Raw genomic sequence first — 25965 nt, 5'->3', positions numbered from 1 at the left:
CCCCACAGCAGCAGCCTGCTTGTCTCACCTCTGATCCCGAGGGCAAGAGAGTGAGACAGGAGCTGAGCCCAGTCCCTCACCCAAAATCTCCCAGTATCTCTGCCCTTCCCAAGAGAGAGCCTTACAGTCAGCTGCACCCCTCCCCCCATCTCGGCCACTTTTGTCCCTCTTTAGTATCCTCATTATCATCTGTTAGGCAACAAATGGGAGAAAATTCTCTGAAAGAAAAAGAAAAGGAAAAATCCTAACCTCCAACATGGTGTCAGGCTCCTGCTCTCCTTCATTCAGGTGCAAAGGGAATAGAGTAGAGCAACAAAGAAAACTTTTAAAAATCAAATGTTTGTTTTCAGAGGCTGATGGCGCACTGAGGCTGGCTGAATTTTTACAAGGACGGGTAAAAGATCAAAAGCCTATAACCTCTTTCTCAAAAACAACACCCATTTTTGTTGAAATCTTAAAAAGAGCCAGCCTGAGGCGCTGCACAGATTTGCACTGCAAAACACTGAGAGCCAGACAAGGATTATTCCAGCTGCACAGAGGAGCTCCATCACAAAGAGCACCACCACCACTTAAGACTGAATTACATTAAAACATATCTTGCGGAAAGGAGTTGTAATTAGACTGGCCCACAAATCCAATAGTCTCCACAGCCAGCAAGCTGAAAACATAGCATGCGTTAACAAGCAAAGAGGACTGTGCCCATAGGTTATGTATTCCAAGGGCAGGAAAGTGGATGCATCTGCACCATTCAAGTTACTCTCAGTTTACATCCTACCGCCTTTTAGGAGACTCTGTTGGTGGGCTCTCACATTTCAAACTCTGTCTGGCTTTTGCAGTGCATCCCCCAAAAAGGCTACATCCCCAATAGAATTCCATTTATCACCAAAATACCTGACAAAAAGGCATTCCTCCTTGTAATAGAACACATACACGCAGGTGAGGGTCAGTCAAACAGGACCAGTTCTCAGGGTTCCAACAGGATGACCACTTTGTGGAGAATGACGCAGGGGGATGGAGCTTGGATTCAGTGGTTGGGCCTCTTGTGACAAGAAAGACCTTCAGGGAACACATCCAGAGAAGGGCAACAGAGCTGGGGAAGGATCTGGAGCACAAGTCTGATGAGGAGTGGCTGAGGAAGCTGGGGTTGTTTAGCCTGGAAAAATGGAGGCTCAGGGAGGACCTTCTCACTCTCCACAGCTCCCTGACAGGAGGGTGGAGCCAGGTGGACTCTTCTACCAAGTAGTAGGATATGAACAAATGGCCCCAAGTTGCACCAGGGGAAGTTTAGGTTAGAAATTAAGGAAAATTTCACCAAAAGGGTTGTTAAGCGCTAGCACAGATTGCCCAGGGCAGTGCTGGAGTCAACATCCCCGGAGGGATTTAAGAGACATATGGCTTTAGCACCTGAGGACATGGCTGAGTGGTAGCCTTGGCAGTGGTATGTTTACAGTTGGGCTCAATGATCTCAAGGGTCTTTTCCAAACTACTTTGATTCTATGGTGCACAGGAAACTGTCAGACAGCCCCTAAAAACAGTAAGGCACACAGCACAGTCAGGGGCTACCCTATCTTTCCCCTGGAACACATCCAGATTTATCTTTCCCTTTCTCCAAAACCTGCACGTGCTCCCAAGATCCCCACACAACGGCTGCCAGGGACTGGGCCCACAGATGATTTCAATCTCTGTGTGCAATCTCTGGCATTCTCCCATTGCAGACTTCCACCAATGCCCCTTCAAGCATTCTTTGTCTCAAGATGTTCCAACAGCCCCTCAATCACAGACGCATCAAGGCACTTCAGAAAGGAAGTTTTATTCATAGCTTTTATCCGAAGAGCAACTTTCATTTCCTGAAGGGAAATCTCATCCGCAGCACGGTGAGGAAGGTGGGAGTCAGCAGCTCTGAATGCAGTCCTAATTTAGTTTTGCCTTTGCTTCCAGGGTCTATATTATCTTCAAGCCCTGTCCTCCCTTCTCTGACAGTTCAGGTGCCCCCAGGTCCCCCAACCCACGGCACAGGTGTACATGTCCACATGCCTTGGCTGCAGCTTAGAAGCTCCCCCAGGCCAGCTCAGCCCCAGAGCTGCCCTGGGGCAACATGAGCACAGCCCTGTCTGTCCCCGCAGGTCATGTCCATAGGCTTGTCACCAACAGGCAAAAGGGCCACAAACCCAGACAAAGCAGAGGTCTCAGAATCTGCAGAAATTAACGGCATTTACCTGAGAACACACCTTATTCGGTACAGCATCAATTTTTTTTTACTTTACTAGAGCACATTCCTGCAGCACAGTGCCTTGTTCAGCTGCCTGCAAGAGGCAGGTGACAGCCTTCTTCAAAGGGAAAAAAAGCACTGATTTTATCTGTGGAAATAGGCTGCAGCTAGGAAACAAGTGCAGCTGAAACAAAAATCAGCATCCCAGGTCCTTAATGATCCCCTTCAGAAGGACAAATAAGAAGGGGCATGTGGCTTTCTCCAAGCACAACAGGACCCGGGATTCAAAAAGAAGCAAAGCTCACAAGCCACCTCTGGAAGGTCAAGGGGCACCCACAGGCCTGTGTGGGTATGTCCACCTATGTGCCAAAAACACTGGTGATAACCCATTTGGAAAAGCTGCACTCTTTCTCTGCCCTGGCTAAACAGGAATTTTGCACTCGAGTTCCTCCAAAGCTGCTGCAGCAAAGAGCAGAACCAGGACAGAGCCTTGGACACTGCAAACGTGTAAGCAGACACACACGACTACACAAAATTCCAGAATGGCTGGAATTCAAAGGGATCTCTTGAGATCATCTTGTCCAAGTCCCCTGATAAAGCAGGTTTCTGCTTGAGAAGGTCTCACAGGATTGTGTCCAAGGAGGTTTTGGGTATCTTCAGAGGAGACTCCACGCAATACTCTTCAATTCTGATTTTCAGCCCATACCTGTGGCAGACATTCAATGACACAACCAAGCCACACAGCACCCTGCACACACACACACACCCCCCACATCTCAATGAACTGATAAAAATCCAGCAAAGGGATCACATTTCCTTCTCAGCAGGTGTCTTGAATACTCAGGTCCCAGGCCAGAAGTGAGAGCCCCTGATCTCCTGAAGCACAGCAAGCTGAGCCCAGTGGGATGAAAATCTGCCTTGCACCACTGCTGAGGTGACAAAGTTCTCCAGCAGATACTCTTCCTGGAAAGTTAGGGCACACTGCCAGCCGGGGCCACATAATTATGCTACAGACACACAACACTCTGCAAACACAAACTGGGGTCCATGCCTCAGCTGTCCACCCTGAGCTAAAAGTGAATTTAGTGGAAGGTACCCCTGCCCATAGCAGGGAGGTTGGAACTAGATAACATAAGATTCCTTCCAACCTATTCTATTCTATGATTCTTTGATTTAGACATCAGCAGCTTTTCCTGCTCCTTTTCCTACACGGCAGATGGAAGCATCCTTTAGTGGCTCATCAGTGACATTCAGGAGGAACAGGAGCCTCACACTACAGGCTGGAGACCCCTCTGCTTCTTACAAACTAGAGAAGTGCTCTAAAACAGTACACCTAGCTCCACACATCCTCACTCATCCCCCAAACTACTTAGCACTAGCCCACTGGAGATGCACACTTTCCAAAATGACCTTGTCTTCTGGCTCCCTGCAGCCAGGTTTCCCTTTACAGGTACAGGAGCAGCACCTGGCACACACAAAGCAGGCTCCGGGAGGGGAGGTGCCAAGGACAAGATCTCACTGCAAGCAGCTCCTTTGAAATAGACGTATCAAGAAGTGTACAACCTCCATCTATCAGCAGACTTCTGGTGACACTTCCTTCAAGGTGAGGGATGCAAGCCTCACTCACCTCCTTAACATCATGTAGCCCTTCTCTCTCTTCCCTCCTCTAGTTCTGATCACAAGAAGGATCACTTGAAAATACAGATCTCAAATAGGCACAGCACTTTGTATGCAGCCCTGAAGGACAAGCAGGAAGATAAAGAATTGCATAGCTATGCTATGAAATTACTGATTTTCAGACAACCAGGTCTGCTTTGCTGATGAGCCTCAAGAAGTACTGCATCTCCCCAGTGCTTGGGCACACCCTGAAGGAAAAGATACTAGTCAGGGGTGCCAGGTCCAAACCTTCTGCCCAGTAGCAAGCCAGGCTCATGGATGGCAACTAGCCTAGGGGGAAGTGGAGTGGCTCAACACTGCCTTGCTGCTCTGGTACCTGACGATGTACTAACCTGCCCTGACAACACTGGCAGAGGTCACAGGACAGGCTGATGAGAAGTCTTAGGAATAGGAACTGCAGGCAGCTCCCAAAGGGCCCTGCTCAGCCCTGCCAGACACAAGGCAGCAACAAAGGGCACCAGGCAACAGGAAAACTGAGAGCTTTCAGAATCCAGAGTTCCAAGTAAAGAGTCCTGGTCTGTCTTTTGCTCCACACACCAATCCCTATGCCAGTGTCAGGAGCTGTCCTTATGTATCCACACCATTCTGGAGTAGTGGGGATACCCCACTGCCTCACATAAGCTGCAGAGTAGCTCTCTCAGGGAAGAGGTACTACTCGAGCCCTGGCTGCCCAAGAGTTGCTCTGCTCTTCACCACCCGCTGTCATTGTGGGAGCAGCCCTTGGCTCAAACACAGAGCAGTGTCTCATGCCTGACAACAAACCCTACAATCTTGAGGAAAGGAAGTAGTCAGTAGCCATCCCCTGTGATACAGGGATGATGTGAGTTGTGTCATTTCTCTACCAGGGTCAGGCATCACATCAAGCCTTTGTTGAGCTGAGACATCAGTACTGCTGCTCTGGCAGGAACTCTGAGTCCTGATTTGAGGTCAGGGACAGAGAACAGCCTTAGTATCTCATGGTATACCCCATGCCATGGGTGTCATCCCACAGCCTAGAGAGCCTCACACCAGCTCACTGCCCAAACCATGTCATGCCAAATGGGATGGGTGTACAGGCCCAGCCTCGACAAGCAAATGAGAATCATTCCCAAAGGAGCCAGGAAGGGTGCCTGCATCTGCCTGAAGTCAGCTGAGGGACATCAGGACCGGCCATGACTTGCCAAGAGGTTTGCTGTGTTTCCCTGCTACTCCTGGCCAACCATTAAGAGAGCTATGGAGCAGCAGATGACAGATCAGAACTGATAGGATCTGGCAGGCTTTCCCAGGCAAGCTGGAACAGAAGGCTCCAGGCCCTGGCAGCACCTCCCCATCAGAGGAACCTCCTCAATAGCTTCGCAGTTGGTAAGGCAGACAGCAAGCCCAGAGACAACCAAGCAGGACCCAAACATCAGCCACCCTCCCCACCTGATGCATCCACATTACAGGTGAGCAGCAGCAAAGAACTCACAAAGAACTCTGGCTGGGACAGACCAAGTGCAGAACCTGGAATCTGCACTGTTCTTCTTCTGCTTTGCTTGACCAACAGTGTTCTCTGAGATCAAATAGCAAAGAGACACAGATGCAGTCCTCCGACTGTTTGAGCCTTGCTACCTTATCAATTCCTGTTCCTAAGCAGGGCTGCACAGGCACATCTCAGCCAGCAGAGCTGCCAGAGCTTGAAACTTGAGTGTCTGCTGCAATCTAGAGGGACTCAGGGAACTACCTTCCGGAAGGCTGCATGGAAAAGAGGCTCTGCAGAAACATCTCCTTGCCAGCGGATTTAGAGAGGTGCTCCCAGCACTCGGGGAGTTCCAGGCAGGGGAGACACGCACTGACAACACAACTGCCTGCAAAACACTGGAGGCAGAGCTAGGGGAGTGGTGAAAGAGAACCACTGCGCAAGAATGACACTTTTCTCCCTGGCTCCTCCCCAACAGCTCTGCAAGTTGAATGAGGGAGGGCTGCATGGTGGAGCGAAGTCTCCTTCAGTGGGCAAAACGGCAACCCGGCTGGCTGCTCCTCCGCAGCACACTCCCATCACCCCAGAGGATCTCTGCAGGGCACTCTCTGAAGGAGGGACCCAATCCCTGTCAGCAGCTACCTGTACGCAGGCTGTCACGCAAGCATCCTGGCAGGCAGAGCACAGCTCTCTCCCCACAGCCTGCTGCAGCAGGATTTGTTTATGTCTGCAGCTGCTCTGTGCCTTCGCCATGGGAATCCAGGCTGAAGCTCCATCCGTGCCGAGCGAGAAGCAGCCTCGCCGCACAGCCCGGCAGGCACAGGGCTGCGGGGGGCATGAGCCCCTGGAAACGGGCCCGCTGGAGCGGCGAGCCGCATTTCCAGCCTCCGCAGTGCCTCCCCCACATCCTGCCTCTAGCCCTCCACTGGGGGTACAGAATGCCAATCGCGAGTTGTAATTTTTCCAAGTTAAAAATAACCCAGTAGTTCAGCATGAGAGGAGCAGCAGCAGCGATGCAGGGGGCTGTGAAGTCTACAAGCTCACTGCCAGGCAGCACAGCATACATTCTCCTTTCCAAACAGAGGCTGTGGAAAAGCAGCTTCCCAGCTCTGCTTACACAGCTACAGAAAACAAGACTCCCTCAGCATCCCATCAGGAGACGCTTTGCCAAGCAGCCAAGTGGTCTGCATTTCAGAGCTGCCATAACACTCCATGGCACCATGGGGGAAGAGGGCATAGGGCCCACACTCCTGAGCTAGACACACAGCAGGATGAAGGAAGAAAGGGAAAAAAGGAGAGTACACAGAGGTCCAAATAACCCAAAGTAAGGGAGCAAACATGCATCAGGCAGGTACACATGTCCAGGACAGGCAGAGCATCACACCAACAGCCACCACCAAGGCACACAGCCATGCTGCAAGCAATTTTCTGTTTTCAAAATATTTTCATCTTTAACAAAATAAGGTGGGGGGAACGAACTGTGTTCTCTGTGGGGCCAGGGGAGCCCAGAGATCTGCTGATAAGGACACCAAAGCACATTGCAAACTTGCAGTACCTTCCCAAGACACCCAACTCCACCACCCCACAGGCAAACAGACAACAAGGCTTTGATGGGCAGGCAATAAAATCACCACAATCTACTTGCCACTTGCTCCCTTGGAAAAGGAATATGGTGATGCTGCACAGCATTCCCCTCCAAAAAGCCTGTTCAACACCAACACTGTTCCCAAGCTCTCAGCCCTACGGAGACAGCCACGTCAGAGACCCTGGGGAGACACCTGGGCTCGTGCCATTGCCTGTCCACAGAGGATGCTCTGTTGGCACCCAACAAGCAAGAGAGCACACGCAGGCTGGATACAGCCCCCGGTAATGCAGCTTCAGTCAGCTGCACTTCATGACTCTCATGACAAGCTCACGTGGCAGAACCAGCAATAGCTTCTTTTTGGAGGGTTTTCAAATGCAGCTCCTAACCCAAGACCATAACCACAATGACCTTCAGCAGCTGCACAGTGCCAGAGGGCTGAGAACTGAGGGCTCACTCAGAGTCCAGCGAGCCAGCAGGGAGCAGGGACCAACAGCACAAGGGAAGAGAAAGCAGTAGAACAGCTAAAACGCCTTCCATTTGTTCAGTGAAGGCCCATCATGAACACAAAGCCATGCCTGGCCATTTGACATGCACACAAAGCACTCCAGCTTGCTCCGAAAGAGAGGGAAACCACATCTGAGCTCACCATAAAATGTATTTCCCCCATCACCTTCATGAACAGCCCAAAATCAGGGGACACACTACTCCCAAGTGGCACAGGAGTTGCAAGGTGGCTGTCTGCAGAGTGGGGATACACCCAGTGTCAGCTGTACCCCCTTCCCCATCACGGGGATGCACCCAGCATCATCTGTGTGCCCTTTACCACGTCATCATCCTGCCACCCTGGTATGCAGGAGCTACCAAGACCTAGATAGGTTTCTCAAACCTACTGTATGCATTGCCTTCTGATCTGCTGGCCAAGAATCTGACTCCAAACAGTTGCTCATAAGCCTCAGGCAGTGGATTTTAATCCTCAACATCAGCAAGGAAAAAAAAAAAAAAAAAAAAAAAAATCTCTACAGTGCAGTACCTGCGCAATCAAGAGAGAAAGGAGACAGGCCAAGCTTGTCCAGACTCATAGCTGGCACTTAGCAGGCTGGGCTCCCACAGGGACAGGTGCTTGACCACACTCAGTGTCAAGAGGCACAGTTTCATGGGCAAGGGTGCACTGGTGTGCAAGAACAAGTGCAGCACTCTTGCACACACAAGGGTCCACAGTGGCTTCCTGCAGAGCAGTATCCCACCAGCACGATTCATGTGCCTTGTCAAGAGCATCCCCAGCTCATGCTCCTGACACATCAGCAAAGTCCATTGCACGTTACTGATGCAGCACTTTCCAGACCTCTGCTACCCATTAAACACAAACACTCCAGTGTGGCATGCAATCCAGGCCACCACACAGCCTAAATCAACTGCCCTGCCTGCCAAATCTTAACAAGCCATTCCTCCATCACCAGTGCCAAATTTTCCTTCTACTTTATTCACCAGTCCAAGCATACTGACCAGAAAGTCAACAAGAAAGGACATGAATGGAGTCTCCAGGGAACAGACAGTGGACAGCAGCCATAAAGCCTTCCCACTTCTTCCATCACACCCCCAGTACCTAGTTTCCTACTTTAAAATAAGGAAAATGCAATATCTGTATCCACATGCTACAGGAAAGTCTGGAGCTCCAGAAGCCAAAAAAGCCTATGGCTAAGTGTCACTTCCACAGCTCTCTCACCCCTCTGGCATCCTGCTGCAGGCTTGAGGCAGCCAGCTCACAACCCCTCTCCTGAGCCTGTGGGAGTCAGAAGCTCACTGCTCACAGCAGCTCAACACAATGGCATGACCAGCTTGCTGACAACCAAAAATTGCCTGGTGGGCAACTCCTCTTAGCCTGGGACAGTACACTCAAGTCCCTCCACAAGGCAAGGAGCCTTGCATGCCAAGGCGGGTATGCTTCAGCTGCCTTGGAGAGCCTCTGGTCAGAGTGACAACACAACCCTAGCTACATTTAAATGGAAATGAGCAAAGAAGCTCTGAGGAAACAGTGCTGGAAGCAGGCTCTCTTCCCTGAAGTGCCTGGCTCCTACCCCTGGGTAGAGAGAGAATTGTAGGCTTAGCTCCTGCTGGCTTCCTGGACCAGCAGTCATGAGGAGCGAGACTTCCCAGTAGTGTAAGAAAAAAAGCCTCTGATGAATTACTGGGCTCAAGGGAGCACAGGGGTTACTGTCAGCTGCTTCAGAGGCTTCTTGCATCAGGGCAAAACATCCAGCCACTCTCCAGCTACCAGGAGGGATACAGAGGTTTCAGCAAAAAACAGCGCCCTGTGCACTCTGCACATTTCCTGCTGCCTTTTATGCCTCACACAAGTGCTCAAAGCTTCACTTAGTTGTCCAAGTCCATCTCCAAGGTCTCCGTCCCTACTGATGCCCCTTGAGGAGCTGGAACAGAGGCTACACACAGAGTTAAGGAGAATAAAATGGGTATTTATTGTGAGGCCTACGAAAGGCCTACAAAGCCACACCCCAGCAATACAAGTGCCACAGTCGTGGCCCCTGCCTGGATGGCTCCAAGACGGAAGGAGGAGGTTGGTCACAAAATCTTACACTTTTATAGGTTTTGGTTATTTTGCATGAACCCACCCTCCACATTTCCACGTAGTTTGTGGCTAGGGCCTGAAGTTTGGAGAAACTGTCCTTGAGTTCTTAACTAGAATAGGACTGTTTTGTCTTCATCACCCTAGCACGTCAGAAAAGCACATCCAAGGAGAATAGGAAAACTTAAAACTAAAAGCATCACTATAAAGAAGCCATCAGGCACATAATTTAACCTTTATTAGTATGAAAGGAGTGCAAAAGCCAGCCCAACCAGTAGACCTTGACAGCTTGCCAATTCAAAGAACATTTTATAAGGTTTGAGAGCTTTACACTAAACTCATACTATCCCAAAGCAGATGGCCAAAAAATGAGATGGCATTCCTGAAAGTACAGATCTTTTCCTCTTGCTGTTGTTTACATCCTACACAGCAAACTCAAGGTGTCAGAAAACAGCTTTGCCACACACAAACAGCTCCTCAGAGGCAATCACAACCCTTTGTGTCTCTATTGTCTAATGCTAGAATAGAGACAAAAAAAATCAGCATTTACATCAAGGCTACTGAGAAGGTGAACAAATGCAATGCACCTCAAGTACTCGGCTGCAGACACATCTGAAGGACACATCTGACACCCTGAGCAGATTTCATGGTGAGAAGGCACAGCAGCACTGGCCACAGCCCCATATAGTGATGGAGACCCCACTGCACAGTCCAGTCATGCTGAAAATAATTTCTTCAGGAATTTCTGTCAGTCTGCTCCAATTGAAACTCCCTGCCGCAGACCTCCACAGTGGATCACTCTTATCCCTGCCAGTCATACACCTGATGTCTCCACATCCCTGTTTGCTCCTGTTACCCGCTGAATAAGGTATTCCCCATTTTTCTCCTCCTATAACCACAGTAAAGAAAATGGGTGAAAGAAAAAGTTGGTGTCCTCCTGCCAACCTCCTGCTTCATCTAATGAGTAGCCCACGGGAATGTGCCCAAGGAAACATTCAAGGAGCTGAATGAAACTTGGCGAAGTCACCAGCAGCTGGCCACAGGAACAGAGTTAGCATTTTAAACACTTCCAGGCCCTCTCAACAGGATGGACACCACTTGCTTTGCCAAATGCCTCATCTGTGCACAGGTGGCAAAGTGGCAAGGGGTGTACAGTGCCTGAAGGGAGCTCAGGGCCAGCCTTGCTTTGCCTACCAGGGCCACATCTCAGACCACAGCTTGTGAGCACGGGCATTGAAAGCTGATCCCAAGGTACATCTTAGTGTGTTTTAAGTGAGCAGCTCTTCTTTGGGCCAGGCAGCATTGCATCCTGGTCCTAGGAATCTCAAAAAACAGGTGATAAAGGAAGCTCAGCTTGGTCTGTGCTCTTACACACAGTGAAGGCTGGGGAGGCGGCATTTACTATTTCCAGGAGCAGAACATCATTTTGCTACACTGCTCACTCTCCAAGTACAGGGCAGCTCCAACACCAGCTTACAGAGGCCCCTTGATTGATGCTGCCCTTTTGGAGAAGAGCTCTTGCACCCACACACGCTGTACCTTTCCTACTAGCACTGCAAACCCAGGCCACTCACTCCAGGGCAGGGCAGAAAGGTTGGCTGGCAGACCCCTGCCTGCAGCAGGGCCAGCTACTGGGGAAGCCAAGCTGTTCATCAGCACCCAGGAAGATAGCATCCCAAATAACCACAGTCTGAGAGTTTTTGTATGCTCTATGAAGGTCCCACACCTCACAACATCTAGCAAACCTCGCTCCAAAATAGCGACAGACAAAATCTGCTATTGCTCAGGCCTGAGAAGGTACTTTGAGAGAACAGTCTCCAGAGTTCAGATGCCATCTGTAATGAGACATTCTTCTCCCTCATCTGTTTCCTTGCATTTGTCTTTTACACCATCCCAAGAAAGACTTAAGTATGGGAGGCTGAGAGCAGTGCCAAAGAGAAATTCCTCAATTCCTCTTGTGCAAATCCTTGGGGTTCAATGATGCCAGCTCCTCGGCTATAGGCAATGCTTTAATACACTTGGCTAGCCCTTTTAAACAGTGAGCACACAAAGGCCTGCCCAGACACACTGCAAGTAGAATGCTACCAAAAGCACATATGGAGAGGTAGTCCCTTCTTGCCTCAGCTCATAAAGCCCTTTAGTCAGAGACCAGCTCAGGGAACAGTGGAGAGTGCATCAACCTTGCCAGGCTGGAGAGCCACAGCTGCATGAGTAGGGAACACATGGGCAGGAGAGGTTCCTGCCAGAGGATACCAAGCCTCTGTCACTAACACTGGCTGCAGAGTCCCATCTTTGCAGAGTCCTTTTTTCCAAACAGAACTGGAACAGCAGAGCATACCAAGTTTCTTCCAACAGCACACAGGCAGAGCTGCTGTGGATCTCTCTTGGACTCAAGCTGCATTCATCCAGGGCACAGACACAGAAGATGCCCTGGACACTCCTGGCCAACCAGCACCATTATCATGGGGGCAGCCAGGCAGTGGGCAAGCATAGGGCAATAACTGCACCAAGCTACCAAGAAACTCTTGTCCCTGTTTGCCTGGCAGGTCTGTAGACATCAGTCTCCTCTGATATGTAGCAACGTGGAAGCCAGGTAAGCAAGCCCTAGACAGAGCAGGAGAGCACAGTTCCCACAGACCCATGTCCTAGCCCACTCTTACTGCACATACCAAAGACCAAAGCAAAATGGTTTCCACATCTCTTCTCCCTCTGTACTTGGATAAGCCACTCATATTCTGAACCCTTCCTGCAGCAGGCATCTCTGGAGGAACAATCATCCAAAAGGTTGCATCCAGAAATCCACTTCTGCTCTGTGTCGGTGTCTGTCTTCTAGCTAAGGGTGACAGAAAGAGCAGGAAGTAGAGCTGGATCCAGGAAAGGGTTTAAGGACACTGTCCTCAGCCCTAATGCCATGCTCCACTCAGCACAGCAGCCAATGGAGAGCCTGTCTAGAAACCAGAGAGCAGCATCTGCAGATAGCCACACTTCCACAAACAGCATGCCCTGTCAGATGTGGGCACAGCTGTACCTATTGGAACATGTAGGTCCTACAACCTGCAGAGTCACACCTCAATTCAGAGCCCTTGAAGAGGGCCCTGAATTGAAACTACAATTACCAAAGCCTCAAAGAACCTGTGCCCACAGTGACACACTCCTTCCTTTGCCTTCAAGATTCAGGACTTTGGTCCTCACACTCAAAACACAGTGTGGGACTGGCCTAATTCCAAACCAGCGACTTTATTCTCCGACAGAAACTCTCACCCTCCAGAGCAAGGAGGTAGAGAAGTCACTGACTGGCCCACAAATCTGCAACCACAAACCTCAGCACCTTCACAGAAAGCACAAGCCTTGCTTCAGCCAGCCTCCCCGCAACATCACTGCGCAGCAAACACAGCACAGTCTCTGCTGTCTGCGGTGGAGGAGAGAAACCTGCTTTTATGTATGCACCAAAGTGCATGCCGGGAAAGGCTCAGATACTCTGGTGAGGGGCACCCTGCAGGGACTGAGAAATATCACTGAGAAACAGGGCTTTGCTTGCCCTAAAGCAACAAGCAGGGAAGCATACAAATAGGAGCAATGGGCTGTGCATTCACACACCCTGCTGCACTCCTTCCGAGGCTAAGCAAGCACAGGGTACAGCAAGGATGCACCAGGCATTTAAAGAAGTCATCAAAAACGGCTCTTTTCAGATCCTCTACTAACATACATCGAACACTTAAACTTTATTTTATCTAAAGTATATTCTAAGTTCAACCAAAGCAGACGAAAGATTGAGGGTTAAAAGTGCTCTGTGCACAAGACCTAGAGAACTCAAGGCAGTGGCTCACACAAAAATAGTAGCTTTCACAGCACATCTATAGCAAAGCACTAACGTTTATTCTTGTATCTAGGACTAACTTTAATTCTGCCTCGATGCACATATATAACAAGGCATTAGCGTTTCTTAAAGAACCAATATTTCACCTACCGATACAGCAAAGAAGTGGAAGCCCCCTGTAACTTTGCAGCACCCTGTTCCTGCACGTAGCTAATCGTTAGTGCTGGAATTCACCGGCCAAGGCAGCCATATAGTGTAAGTTGAAGTGCAAAATGAAACTACGTCCATAAAACAAATACCTATTTCCAACGCAATAGAGAGGGAGCACAACTCCCAACAGTGGTTGCTAAGGGGGAGGGCCTGGTAGCTGAAGTCCCTCAATTAGCTGAAGTCCTGCTTCTGCCTTCAAAGAAATGCAAATGAAGTATCTCCTGGCGGAAGAGGTGGGGGGGTCTTACATGCCAGGAGGTTTTAACACTAAAGGCAGTAAGTTCTTTCTGCACACAGCCCCATCCCATTCTGCTGACAGCCACAGGGACACAGCCCCATCCAGCCTTCCCCACCAGGCCTCTGCACAGGCTTTTGGCTGGGGTCCCCCACACACGCCCATGCCCTTCCCACCTATTTTCCTGTGCCAGAGCTCCCAAGCTGTAATTCAAACAAGTAATTTAGGACCACATCAGATAGTAAACGAAACAACCTTGCCCATTCACTACCTGTCTCTCCCTTGTAACCACAGGCACATTAACAGGACACACAGCCAGCTCAGGGGCCTAGAGTAACACCAACCTGACCCCTGATACAGCTACTCTAATGCAAAGCAGGGTTCCACAGATCCCACAGTTTTATAGAAACATTTAGAAAATACTCTGAAGATTAACACTGACAAGCATAACTCTTTCCTGCTTTAAGCAGTCACCCCAAAAGGAAACAATGAATTACCTGCATTTCAACCCAGACTTCCCATCACAACTGAGCCAAATGGCAGAGAGAACCAGACAAGTATCAGAAAGCTTCACCAGAAGAGATCTAAACTTACTCTTACCAGGAAAAACACAAACCAAAAAATTCCCAAACACCACAGTAAAACAAACCATCCCAAAACAACCAGCATAAAGTCTGGGAAAAGGCAAGCCTGCAGAATGCATGCTGTACCTCAGAGGGCAGACGTTCATAGTATCATAAAGCAGCACCCCTCAAGGGGAAACCAGGGCTGGAAAATATGATGGGCACCCCACGGGCAAGCCAACATCTCACCCTCAAAGTAACATCCGCACTCCTTGAACCATACCCAACACGCCTCTGCAAGCACATTTCCAGCGCCCACACAAAAAGCTAAGAGGGACTAGGACTTGGTTCCCATGCTTCTCATTTTCTTTTCTGGACTGAAAAAGAATGTTTTGCTCCTGTTAGAGCAAGATTTATACTCACTACAGGCTGAGAATGCCTTGGAGACAACAGGCTGCAGTATGGAAATAGCATGCACCCTTCACCTCAAGGCAGTAGTTCCTCCACAGAGAGAAGATCCTCACACAAAGGAGGGGTCAAAAGCTCCCATGACCCCCAACTGGTACTAACACAACCCAGCACTTCTCTAAGCATTGGGCCCAAGGGCAGCACAGAGTAGGAGCTCTACAGTTAGGCACAAACTCTCCCAGCTTTTAGCTGACTACCAAAAGATCCAGTTGTGCTCAGGCATTCCCTAGAGCACAGACACAACCCTTCCCCAGTTATCTGCCAGGGACTGGCCTCAAGTATTAAAACCCAGCCACAGTGTCTCAGGTATACGCTAATTCTTAGGCTGACTGGACATCCAACATAACAATGCTAAAAATTATTAGCCACATATTGGCAGATTGCTAGGCTGCATCCCAGATTTTCCCATATAAGGGAAAGTTGAAGGCATTGTCCTATCACAGGGAAAACATATTGCACCAGCCTGAGACGTTAGGAACAAAATCAGAGTCTCCTCATGTCACAAACTGACACCCAGAGAACCACATTTTTCCCTTTTTGCAGCCAGGTTGGTCAGCTTTCCCCAGCTCTGTTATTACACCAGGGGCTGGTGCCAGATGATCACTGGAGGCTGGGACAGGCATGGCCCAGCATGGCACTCACAGCACGGTCCTGTGCAGGGCCCAGCACTTCCTCAGAGGATTTTGGTCCCACCACCACCACGCTTGGCAACACAGGCACTGACAATGACACCTCACACTAATTCAGTTTTCATGGGGTTTTAGGGTGCCGAGAACCCACTACACAAACCCTGCATATCACTAACATTCTGCCACAGCAAACATTTCTGCCCCACTGCATACAGACCCTTCATCCTCCTGACAACCTTCTCTTTCTTTGACAGCACTTGTTGGCCTTCAACAACAACTCTGCCTCTGCTTTCAGAGACTAGGGTAGGACCACCAACACCAGAGGCTGACTTCAATGCCCCAAGCAGGAACTGGGGATGAGCAAGGAGAAATGCATCCACTGCTACTTACAGGAGCAATGAAACAAGCCCTCTCAAGTGCCCCAAGGCCCAGTGAGACATCCAGCCACTGAGCTTGACAATGTCTCTTTAAGACAAGCTCAGAGCAGCCTCCCCACGCATGCCTGCTTTCCAGACCCAACACAGGAGCCTGCATTCCCGCACCAAGGGCTCGCTCTCAGCACAAGGCTGAGCAGCTCTTCTCCCTCAGTGAGGATAAGCTCCTGCGCACTGATGAGGACGATATCAGCTCTTATCTGCACAAAGCCCAGACAGGCCAGGACACCACAGCAAAACACAAAGGCCTGCTTTGGCAGCCTCTCAAAAAATAAGTCTCACAAAGTCACCCAGCTCACAAAAACAGTTCACGTGCTTGTACAAAGCCCTCTTGAAATAACACAAACCACTGCAGTGAACTCTTTATATTATCCACCTGTAGAAGTTTATGTGTTTGGAGAAATTCTTGATAAAATACTAAAGTTCACTCAAGGAAGACGAGATCTTAAAAATTGTGATTACACTTTTGGGGTGGAGAGAGAAACAGAGATTTACTTCCAGCTGAAGAAATGCAGTAAAAAAGCAGTCAGGAAAACTAGACACTCCTCTGAGAGCCTCATCCACCAAGTCACTAGAAATCGACAGGCCCCAAAAAGACCCACAGCACTGACCCCTGGGTCTAACATTGGAACACCTAGGGCCAGCTGCTCAAAGACAAGCAGCATGGTCCCCTAAGGCCACCATGCAGGACAACAGAGAAAGAGGTAAATTCAAGCCATTAAAAAGGCATATACTACTAAACTAGTAGCAACACTCAGAACACAGTAACAAGGCCCCTGGCAGCACCTTCCATGAGAGATGTGCATTATTCACAGCTGCAGCATGGATAAACGCTGCAAGAGCTACCTTAGTGTCAGAATCACACAGGGTATTCACACTAGCCTGCAGCAAGGGGCTGCAACTGCCTCCTCAGGGACAGGGCAGCCTGTGCTTCTGCTGGGAAGAATGAGAATAAAGGAACAGGCAGTAATAAACAGCCATGGCTGTGGGATGGGCTTCAAACTTCAAAGTGCAAACAAGCCAAGATCACTTACTCTCAGAGTTCTCTCCTTGACTTCAGCTTTCATCTGAAGAATAAAAACATATACTTTCAGCTCTGCTGCACAGGGTACACACATACACTCTGACAGGATGCAGCTCTTTCACCTTGAAGCACTTGAGGGGCAAGTGGAGCTTCACCCCACTGCCCCATCTCTGCAGTGAAGGCAGTGCAGCAGTATCTCCAGCACCCCTGAAGGACCTGCAAGAACAGGCAGCTGTACCAATTCAGAGACACGGGCTGAATTAGTGTGCCCAAAGACAAATTTATACTTTGTAGTGGAAGAAGAAGCAATTTCCAGGAAAGGAACCCAGGGGCAGCCCTAAACCAAAACCAACCCAGCTCAAGGCCAAAATCCTTGGGAGAGAAACAACTTATTTACTCCAGGAAGAATTTACTCCCAGAGCAAAATATGCTGCTATTGCTTCAACAGTTTGACCAAAACTACAATTTCTCTGCAAAGGAACACAGCAGAGTTCCTGCATGAAGGAGGTAAACAAGGGGCAAGGAGAGGAAAGAGAGCACACCTCTTCTCATACCATCACCTGAACAGGGCCCAAAATCAACAGCAACACTTCACAGCAGAGAAAACACTCTCTGAGAGCTCAGTGTTTCCTCTCCTCTGGCAACACTCTAATCCAACTGACTCCACGGCACTTAAAAAGATATTCTGCAAATGAAGCAGTCAGGGATAAACATTTAACAAGACAACAGCATCTGTCTGCCCCCCAGGAGCCCCGTGCCAGCTGAGGGGTGCTGGAGGCTTCGGCCCAGTCCCACCGGACACTGCACAAGCACAGCCAACCACCTCCATCGGTCTCCCCTCATTCTCCAACCCCAACAACATTTGCTGCATTTCCTGAGCAGGTCGGAAACAAGAAAAAATACTGGGCTTTTGGCTAGAAGCATCCCAACTCCCTGAAGAAACAAAGTAAACATTTTTCATAGCAAAAATACCAAAATACTCTACCATATCAAAGGCCAGAAGCAGACCAGGCAGAAACAACTCTGTGTGTGCTGAGGCAGCCTGCCTGGACCCGCGGTCCCCGACTTCACTGGAGTTCAGTGTAGTTGTCAGCAGGCAAACTGATAACCAGAGGGAGACCCGCTCTCAGGCGGGTGTAACCCCGCAGCAGCAACCTGAGCTGACGATTTCGCTTCCTCCTCCCGTATTGTTTGCGTGCATGTCTCTCACAGCCTTCATCCTACAAACCTCATCGAGCAAGCCTAAAATCCACCTCCACGGCCAGTGAACGCCACTGGCGAGCACAGGAGAACCCCACGGCGCGGCCGCCGACACGCAGCGGGCGCGATGACTGCGGCGAGACGCGGCTCCGCCGTGACTGCGATGCCTCTGTTGTGACATGGCTGCGGTGTCACAACTGATCCGCGTCTGCTCCACGCGCAGCGGGACGGAACCGCGGTGACAGGGACGAGCCCACGGCCCGGCGCGGTGGAAGCGGCTCTTCCACCGCATCCCCTCCACTCCTTGGCTCGGCGGGGCTCGGCGGCGAGAGGCCCGCGCCCCGGGGCCCCCAGCGCGCAAAGAGACCCGCTTCCCCCCGACCGCCAAGTTTAAAGACTTAATTATTGACATTCTTGAGCACCGCAGCCGAGATGCCAGGGGGGAGCTGCGCCCCGCGGGCGGGCTCCGGCACCCCGCACCCGGGGGGGCCCGCTTCCCCCTCCCCGGCCGGGAGGAGCCTCCACGCAGTGCCGTGGGGAGCCCGCCCCGCCTCCGGCCCCGCACGCCCCGGGACCCGCCGCCGCTGCCGGGGGCACCCGGCCTCGCGCTTGCCGGCCCAGAGCCGGCGAGGCCCGGTCGGGGTCGAACGGCAGGGCCGGCGACACGGGCCGCGGGCCACCCCGCGCTGCCGCAGCCCGGGGGGCGGGGGAGGGCGGCGCGGACGGACCCGGGAGCACCGCCGCCCCTCCCCGCGGCCGGAGCCATGACAGGGCCGGCGGCCGCCCCGGCCCCCGCCCGCCCCGCGGCCCGCGCCGCCGCCACCGCGTTCATTCATAGCGCCGCCCTGGCGCAGCCCCGCTGCCGCCCTGGCCCCGCCGGGCGGGCGAACCCAAAGTTCGGGACAGAACTTACCCAAAATGGCTCCGCAGCCGCCCCAACACAAACAGCTTTTATTTGGTGAAGTTTAGCCCAGCACCCTGCAAGGACACCCTAACCTCGCCCGGGCCCGCCCCCGCAGCGCGTCCATTGGCTGTCCAGAGCCGTGCGCCACCGCCCATTGGCGGGCCGGCCCGTCAGCCGCGCGGCGCTCGCGCCAAGCTTGGCTGCAGCGCGCCCGCCGCTCGCTCCATTGTGCTCCTGTTTGCACCGATGAGAGCGCGGCGCTGATTGGCCGCGCCGCCGCCCCCGCGCGCCGCCGCCCCGCCCGCGTGCTCCACGTCCGCGCCCGCCGAGCGTTGCCCGGATGTGAACGGGACCCGAGCCCCGCCCTGGGACCCGCCCGTGCCACACCGCGACCTGCCCGCACTGCCCCGGGACCGCCCCGGGACTGTCCGCACGGTCCGCACCGCCCCGGGACCTGTCCGCCCCGCAATCTGCCCGCTCCACACCGCCCGGCCCTGCTGTGGGCTGCCTCTGCCTCGTCCCAGCGCCGCGCTCCCCACAGGCGCTGCTGCCCAGGCCCGAGGCGTGAAGTCCTCAAGGTGCGAAGGCGCCCGCGGGCGGCCCCGCATGGAAGAATAGCGCGGGAGAGGCCTCGGAGGCCGAAGGCCCGGAAGGAGGGAATGCTGCTCCCCAGAGGCGTGCTCCAAGAGATGGGCTGGGAGCAGGCTCAGGGCTTGGGCTGGGTAACCCACCTCCCCAGAGAGAAACTTGGCATGGAGCAACCGGCAAGGTTCGGATCCAGTACCAGTTAATAGTGAGCGAAGCCTGCCGAGGTGGGTTTTCCATTGGAATTCCTCACAACCAGACCTCTTTGAGATGCGTATTCCTGGTCACACAGTGTCGAGGGCTTTGTGCAGTAGCCACAGTCCCTCCTTCACCTCAGCACCCTCGCTTTGGTGGCCTGCAGCATCATGCCTGCTGTTCTGCCTGGGAAGGTGGGAATGCTGGGGTAGAGGAGCAGGGCTGATTCCATCCTCTCTGCTGATGCAGAGATGCTGTGGTCCTAAAAGAAACACTGCTGAAGATAATTAGCTCTGCTGAGACTCAGATTGATTAGCTGAGTACTGGGGAGTCCTCGTACAGCCATACTGCTTTCCAGGCCCCTTGAGAAGCTGGCACAGCCCTGTGCTGAAGTCCTGGCACCAGCTGGCACTGATGTCCTGTGCCGTCTGGCTAGTATGTTCCCTTTATGCCTTCTGGCTTTCCCTAGATGCTCTCCCCAGAGCTGTACAGCTCTTCCACTGGTCATGGAGATCTGCTAGGCAGCACCACTGGGCAGTGCTGGTGTCCTGTGCATGCGCCTGTCACTGCACATTTGTAGATTAAACACAGCCAAGGCACCTGGCTCCATCACAAAACTACACCCACCCCATTTCTGGGCTCCTCCAAGTGCCCCACATAGACCAGTATACTGTGCTCTTCTCAGTGAAACAGGTCTTCCTTCTCCACAGCATTCCCTTTTATCCTTTCTTGCTTGCTCCAACCCATATCTCTGCCCTCCATCCTTTCTCCCTCCTTCAGTCTGGCTCCTTTGCCAATGGATAGCACTGGTGGGCACTGCTGAGATCTCACATATATGTTTCGTCTCTCCTGTTCCCAGGTTCAGATTCTTATACTGGGCCAGCACATGTGCAATATTCCTCTCTCATGCCTTCTCCTTTCCCTAGTCCTGCCTGCTCCTTCTCTAGCCACCAGCCTTGCCTATACCTGATGTGTTCATCCTGCACCAAACAACCTTTGGCAAATCAGCATCTTTCTGTGCTATGTCTTCGCTCTCTCTCCAGAAGAGCACTTCAGCCTCAGAGTGAAGAATGGCTGTTAACATGGAATTAATTGGTACTTCATGACCACCGAACCAAAACGCCTTATTTGCAGATCAACCACTTTTTGCTCAGTTGGGCTCAAAAGGAGTGGCTCATTACTGTACATGTAAAATAGGCTGGCCAGAGGTTAGGGACCAATAAAGCAAGGCAAGAACAAATTCCCTTGCCAGATTCATGCGGCAAGTATCATTTGGAAAGACATTGTAACACCTTTGTTACAGAATTGCAAGAGTTTTGATGGAAAGGGACCACGGGAGGTTATCTAGGGGGGTTCCAGAGGTCCCTTCCCAGCGCCACATGAATGATCAACACAAGATGAGATTAGCCATGGCTCTGCCTACCTGAGCCATAGCACCTTCCATGGCCAGACATTCCCCCACTCATCTTGTGACTTCTGTCAAGGCTGCACCATCCCAATATTCCACCTTAACCTTTCTGGACTCTGTGGTTACTGCTCCTTAATGTATCACTAGGCACTGCCAAGAAGGTTTTGAGTCCATCATCCTTGAAATTGCTTTATCAGTACTTGTAGACTGCTGTTGGGTCAGGTCCTGTTACCTCTTCACCAGAAAAAAGCTTCCCAGCTTTTCCACCTGTATTCAAGGGCCTCCTGTCCCCACTTTGGTTGTCCATCACTGATGTCTCTCTTGGCTTCTCAATTTTGTGGGTTCCATTACTGGACAAAAAGAAAAAAGAATGTATGATTTTATAGCAGAAACTCATCTGCCAGTTCAGTCTTAATCCAGGCCATGTCTGTTTATTCTTTAGAGAGTAGGATTGCTGTGTTTTGGACAAGGTGATTTAGAAAACTGTTGCAGAGTCAGTAATTCATTGTGCTGGCAACCCCCACACAGAACAGAGGAGCCCAAACTATGGCCTTTCCTACCTGGTCCCCTCACAAGGCCAGCATAAGCTTTGTTTTTGAGTGACCTCAGCATCCTTTGATGCCAGTACTAGACCCTCCCTCAGCCTCTCTGGAAAACAGGATTAAATCCTGAGTTTGGCTGTTTCTAAACCCGCATGGGCTCAGGTTGTAACCCCTGTGAGTGCAGCTGAGTGGAGCTGGGGTCAGGTATCACCTGGAACACAGCATTGCTGCCAGCACCCATCGTTGTAGACAGTCTTTGAGATAACTTTCTTCTGATTTGAAGAAATAATAATAGTAGCAGTTGCAGTAGTAGTAGTAAAATAATAATAATCTGACATTTTAGCATTTGTGAATAGGGATTGTGGCAGTCTTCCCTGGGAAAACCCCTGTGGGCTCTGGATACCTCCATACTTCACTGCCCAGATGGAACCTGCCTTCTTTCAGCCAGCTCAGCCAGCCCTGCACCAGCATGCCTCCTTATGTGCCTCTTTACCTGCATCTTTGCCTGCAATGTGCTGTGTGGATGCTACTGCTCATTGCATGTGCAAGCATCCACTGTGGCCCTGATTTACAGGTGTCCCCCACCCTGAAAGAACAACTCATTTGCTGTTATGTTATGTACCTCCCTTGTTGCCTGTAATCAGGAAAAGCAAAATGTGAACAAAGGTGGTTACTCACAGCATCAGCCATCCTCGGATAGGTGGTAGTGACCTGTATCATGTTCCCTGTGTCACTGGTGCAGTGACTGTGCTCTGGCAGCCCCTGTGTGCAGCTCTGTGAGGAGCAGCAAGAGCTGAGCTGCCACCAGGGGCAGGGGACCTCCATTGTCACATGCCACTCACAAATGTCACTGATTTTTTCAATCCCAGATTTTGCAGCAGAAGGTGCAGCCTCTTCCCAGAAGCACTGAGTTGAGAGGCACTGCAGCTCTGTGCTGTGCCTGCAGACAGTGCCAAAGCTGCTGCATGTCCTGGCCAGGAGCCCCAGAGACTTCCAATCCCTGCTTAAGATGCAGTGGCAGTATGGATTGCCTAGGCAAACCTCGGGGCTGCAGCACTTTGGCCAGGCAGGTGCATGTGCCTAGCTGGCACATGCAGGTCTGGGCACCTCTTAGGAATCCACAAGCACAGTGCTGGTTATGCTGCCACCACAGGGACAGGCCCTGGCAGCTGCAGAGACAGCTTTGGCAGCAGAAAGGCCAGAGTCCCTCAAGACTGAAGAAATACCAAATGTTTCCAGACTAGTCTCCTTCTCGTACAGAGAGGGATGGTCCAGAGATACCTGCAGGACAGGCTTCATTTCTGCAGGGGCAGGCGGAATGAATGGTGTTCCCTCTGACTGATCTCCCACCCTATGACACAAACCCAGGGAGATAAAGGTTTCTTTGTGGTGGCAGCTCTCACCTGGGACCAGGACAGGTTTTGGAAGCTGGCTGAAGAGACAATTAAAGAAGCAGCTAACTGCTGTTAGCCATAGGCATCTTGTGGTAGAAGGCTGCAGGGTTTATTCCAACTCAGTAAATTAGTCTCAGCTGCTGATGTAGCAACCCCTGGCTTGTTGTGGCCTTCTGTATGTCTGCACATTTCAGAACATCCTTCACTTGCCCAGTTCTGGGGAGGCTGGTGTGTCTCCAATGGTTACTTGTGGTCTCCTTACAAGCCGGTAGCTTTGTTGGAGCTCTGGAGTTTTTACACAAAGAATAGTCTTGCCAGGCTGTGCTGTTTGTCCCGATATAGGGATCCCTCAGCTCCTTTCTACTGGGCAAATTCCTATGCCAATGAATGGCCACACAGCACCAGGTCCAGGCTGGAGGGGGAGCTTGGCTCTCATTGCCACCAAGGTGCTCTGTCTGACATCCATCCTGGCTTTCCAAATGAAGATCAGAAGGAGCTAAGGACCAGGAACTTCAGTTCTCTCATCCCTCTTTGATGATCCATTTGTAAAGTGAGGCAGAAGGGTACATTTGTCCAGAAGCTGCCCAGAAGCTGTCCTGCAGACTGTACAGTGGACACACAAGATAGTTTCTGAATGGACCATAAATGAGATATGTTAAGATGTACACCAGCATGCTTCTGTACATGCTGCTTCTCTAGAAGCAGAATTCAATAGGGATTGCTTGTGCTGATAAAAACCTGGGCATAACCACTGGAGTTATTGTGCTGGAGTCATCAACATGAACAGACCATGTCCTGGCCATAGCACGGGTCACAGCCAGCCCAGGCATGCTGCACATGGCAGTCAGGTCAGCTCAGGCATCCTTGAGCATACTCTCCCCATACACAGCACAGGCACAATCATAAGTGCCAATCTGTCACTTCAGACTGGAGTTCATGTGTGACAGGGCTGTTGGGCTGCTCAGCCTCTGCTCATCTGCCACTTCCATATGGGCTAGCAGGTTTGTGCACATACCCCAGTACAGGAGTCCTGTGTCTGGGAACCATAGTGCAGAACCATTTCAGGGTCTGGAGATGCACATGGTCTCTGACCTGGTGTTCAAAGGGGGGATGAGGAGTGACCAGAGGTCACATAAAATCATGTCCTTTGGAGCAAAACCTAATGTTTCTGGCTCTCTGCTCAAACAAACCCCCTTAAGGTGATTCAGGAATATCACAGAAGTCATTTGATGTGGGAAAGACTTGCTCTGTTTGAGGTGGAGGTCAATTCCTTTGGAAATGCTTTGGCTAAACCCTTTGCTGCCTTCATCAACCATCTTACACCCTTGAAAGGGATATATTCCAAAGCTGGGCATCCATGGGCCCATGGCCCAATGCCAGATGCAGAAATAGCTACTGGCGACCCAGCACCTAGCAAGGCTTGCCATGGCTCTGCAGACAGGCTGCACAAAGATTTACCAGCCCTTGTTGCTCATGCTGTTGTGTCCCAATAGCAGGTGCACCCCTACTGCTTGTGCTGGTGGCTCTCCCTGTGCACGAGTCCCTTGGCTGTTGTCATGGGTTCCTTTCAGCAGTGGAAGAGTCAGGGCCATTTCAGAGGCGGGAGCCAGGAAATGGAGATGGAGGCTGTAGTTATACCAGCATCAGTTATATTTACAAAGGGCTTTTGGGAGGATTTGCTTGGGAGCACTTGCTGGTGGGCCACAGGACTGTCTCCAGAACACAGTATCACAGCCCACCTTATCCTGCAGGCAAGTATGGAGTAAAAATTACACATAAAACTTTGAATCTATGAAGAACTTACACCTAATATTTTACTGCTGCTCTTCTGCAGCTGCAGTCCTGGACTGAGGAAGAGGACTGAGCAGGCAGCTGTGTTCTGCATCCTCCTGCCCTGTGCTGTACCAGCCCTGTGGACCCCACGTAGTGCTACCAAGGTCAGCTGTGGTGGCAAAAGCTATCACTTTCATCTGGTCACACCTAATCCCAGGGTACCTTGTGCACAGCAGCTTTACCTGGGTGGAGAAAGATCCACCACCAGCCGTTTCCCAGTGACATCCCCTGGACTTAACTTTTTATTTAAGTTTTGTGGCTCTTACTACTTTGGCGCTGCCAGCTCAAAGGTGAGCACTCCTCCAGTTAGTGAGAGTGAAAGGTGCTTAATATGCTGTTTATCATTAGCCAGGTCCCTGAGCATCCATCACCCATCTCTGCATGAGCTCTGCTCCTCCAGTGCATGCAAAAAAAGCAGAGCCATCAGCCATTACTGCCCCGGGACTGAGACAAGAGAAATTATTTTCCAAATTCAGATTACACAGCCCCAGTCTCTATGAACATTGTTTCTCACCTGGCACATTTTCCTCTCACTGTCCCCAGATGATTTTTTTCCAGATTTCCTCACCAGGCTCCTCTTTCCCCAGGCTTCCATTGAGCACTCAGTATGGCAGGGTGTCTGCTGCCCAGATGAGCTTCATCTGCTTTGTTTCACCCCAACATTTCATTCCTATGAATTCTCCATCTGTCAGTTCCTGGGGGAAGCTGGTCTGATATCCCCAGCACCAACCTGTGTGCTTCTGTGGGATGTTGACAGTGTTGCTCCCATGGCCTATAAAGACCCATTTAACCCTTTAGATCTCTTGTCTAGTTCTACCTTTGCTTTTTTTCAGGCCATAAAGACAGCCAGGCCCCTGCTATAAGGGTTTTCCATATGCTTATGCCCAGAAATGGTTAAATGCTAGAAATATGAGAGCCTTTGGGACCAGTTAATGCTAATACCAGGTAACACCATGCTGATGTGGACCTGGCTCTCTCAGAAACCTCAGCAATGGAGACTCCAGCCCCTCCTTCTTATGACTGGGAAGATTATT

At 51.2% G+C, this 25965-nt stretch overlaps 1 protein-coding gene across 2 annotated transcripts in view; it reads right to left on the bottom strand.

Annotated features, from left to right (window-relative positions):
- The window catches only part of CHD6 (chromodomain helicase DNA binding protein 6), a 93597-nt gene extending 74469 nt beyond the window's left edge, over positions 1–19128 (bottom strand). Inside the window, exon 1 of one of the 2 annotated variants that reach the window (XM_014886248.2) lies at positions 18984–19128. Coding sequence is in view for 1 of the 2 variants with exons in the window: in XM_088175230.1 (XP_088031356.1) it covers positions 17856–17858 (3 nt within the window). In the remaining variant the exon portion in view is untranslated. Of the gene's footprint in view, positions 1–17855; positions 18144–18983 lie in introns of those variants that run through there. The other variant, XM_088175230.1, reaches the window with a different exon arrangement.
- Between the last annotated feature and the right edge of the window lie 6837 nt (positions 19129–25965).

This window comes from Sturnus vulgaris, chromosome 17 (assembly GCF_052056855.1).
Source record: "Sturnus vulgaris isolate bStuVul1 chromosome 17, bStuVul1.hap1, whole genome shotgun sequence".
In the NCBI taxonomy this organism is placed as follows: Eukaryota; Metazoa; Chordata; class Aves; order Passeriformes; family Sturnidae; genus Sturnus; species Sturnus vulgaris.
The sequence above is the reverse complement of the archived record's forward strand: the minus strand, read 5'-3'. Positions and strand labels throughout refer to the sequence as shown.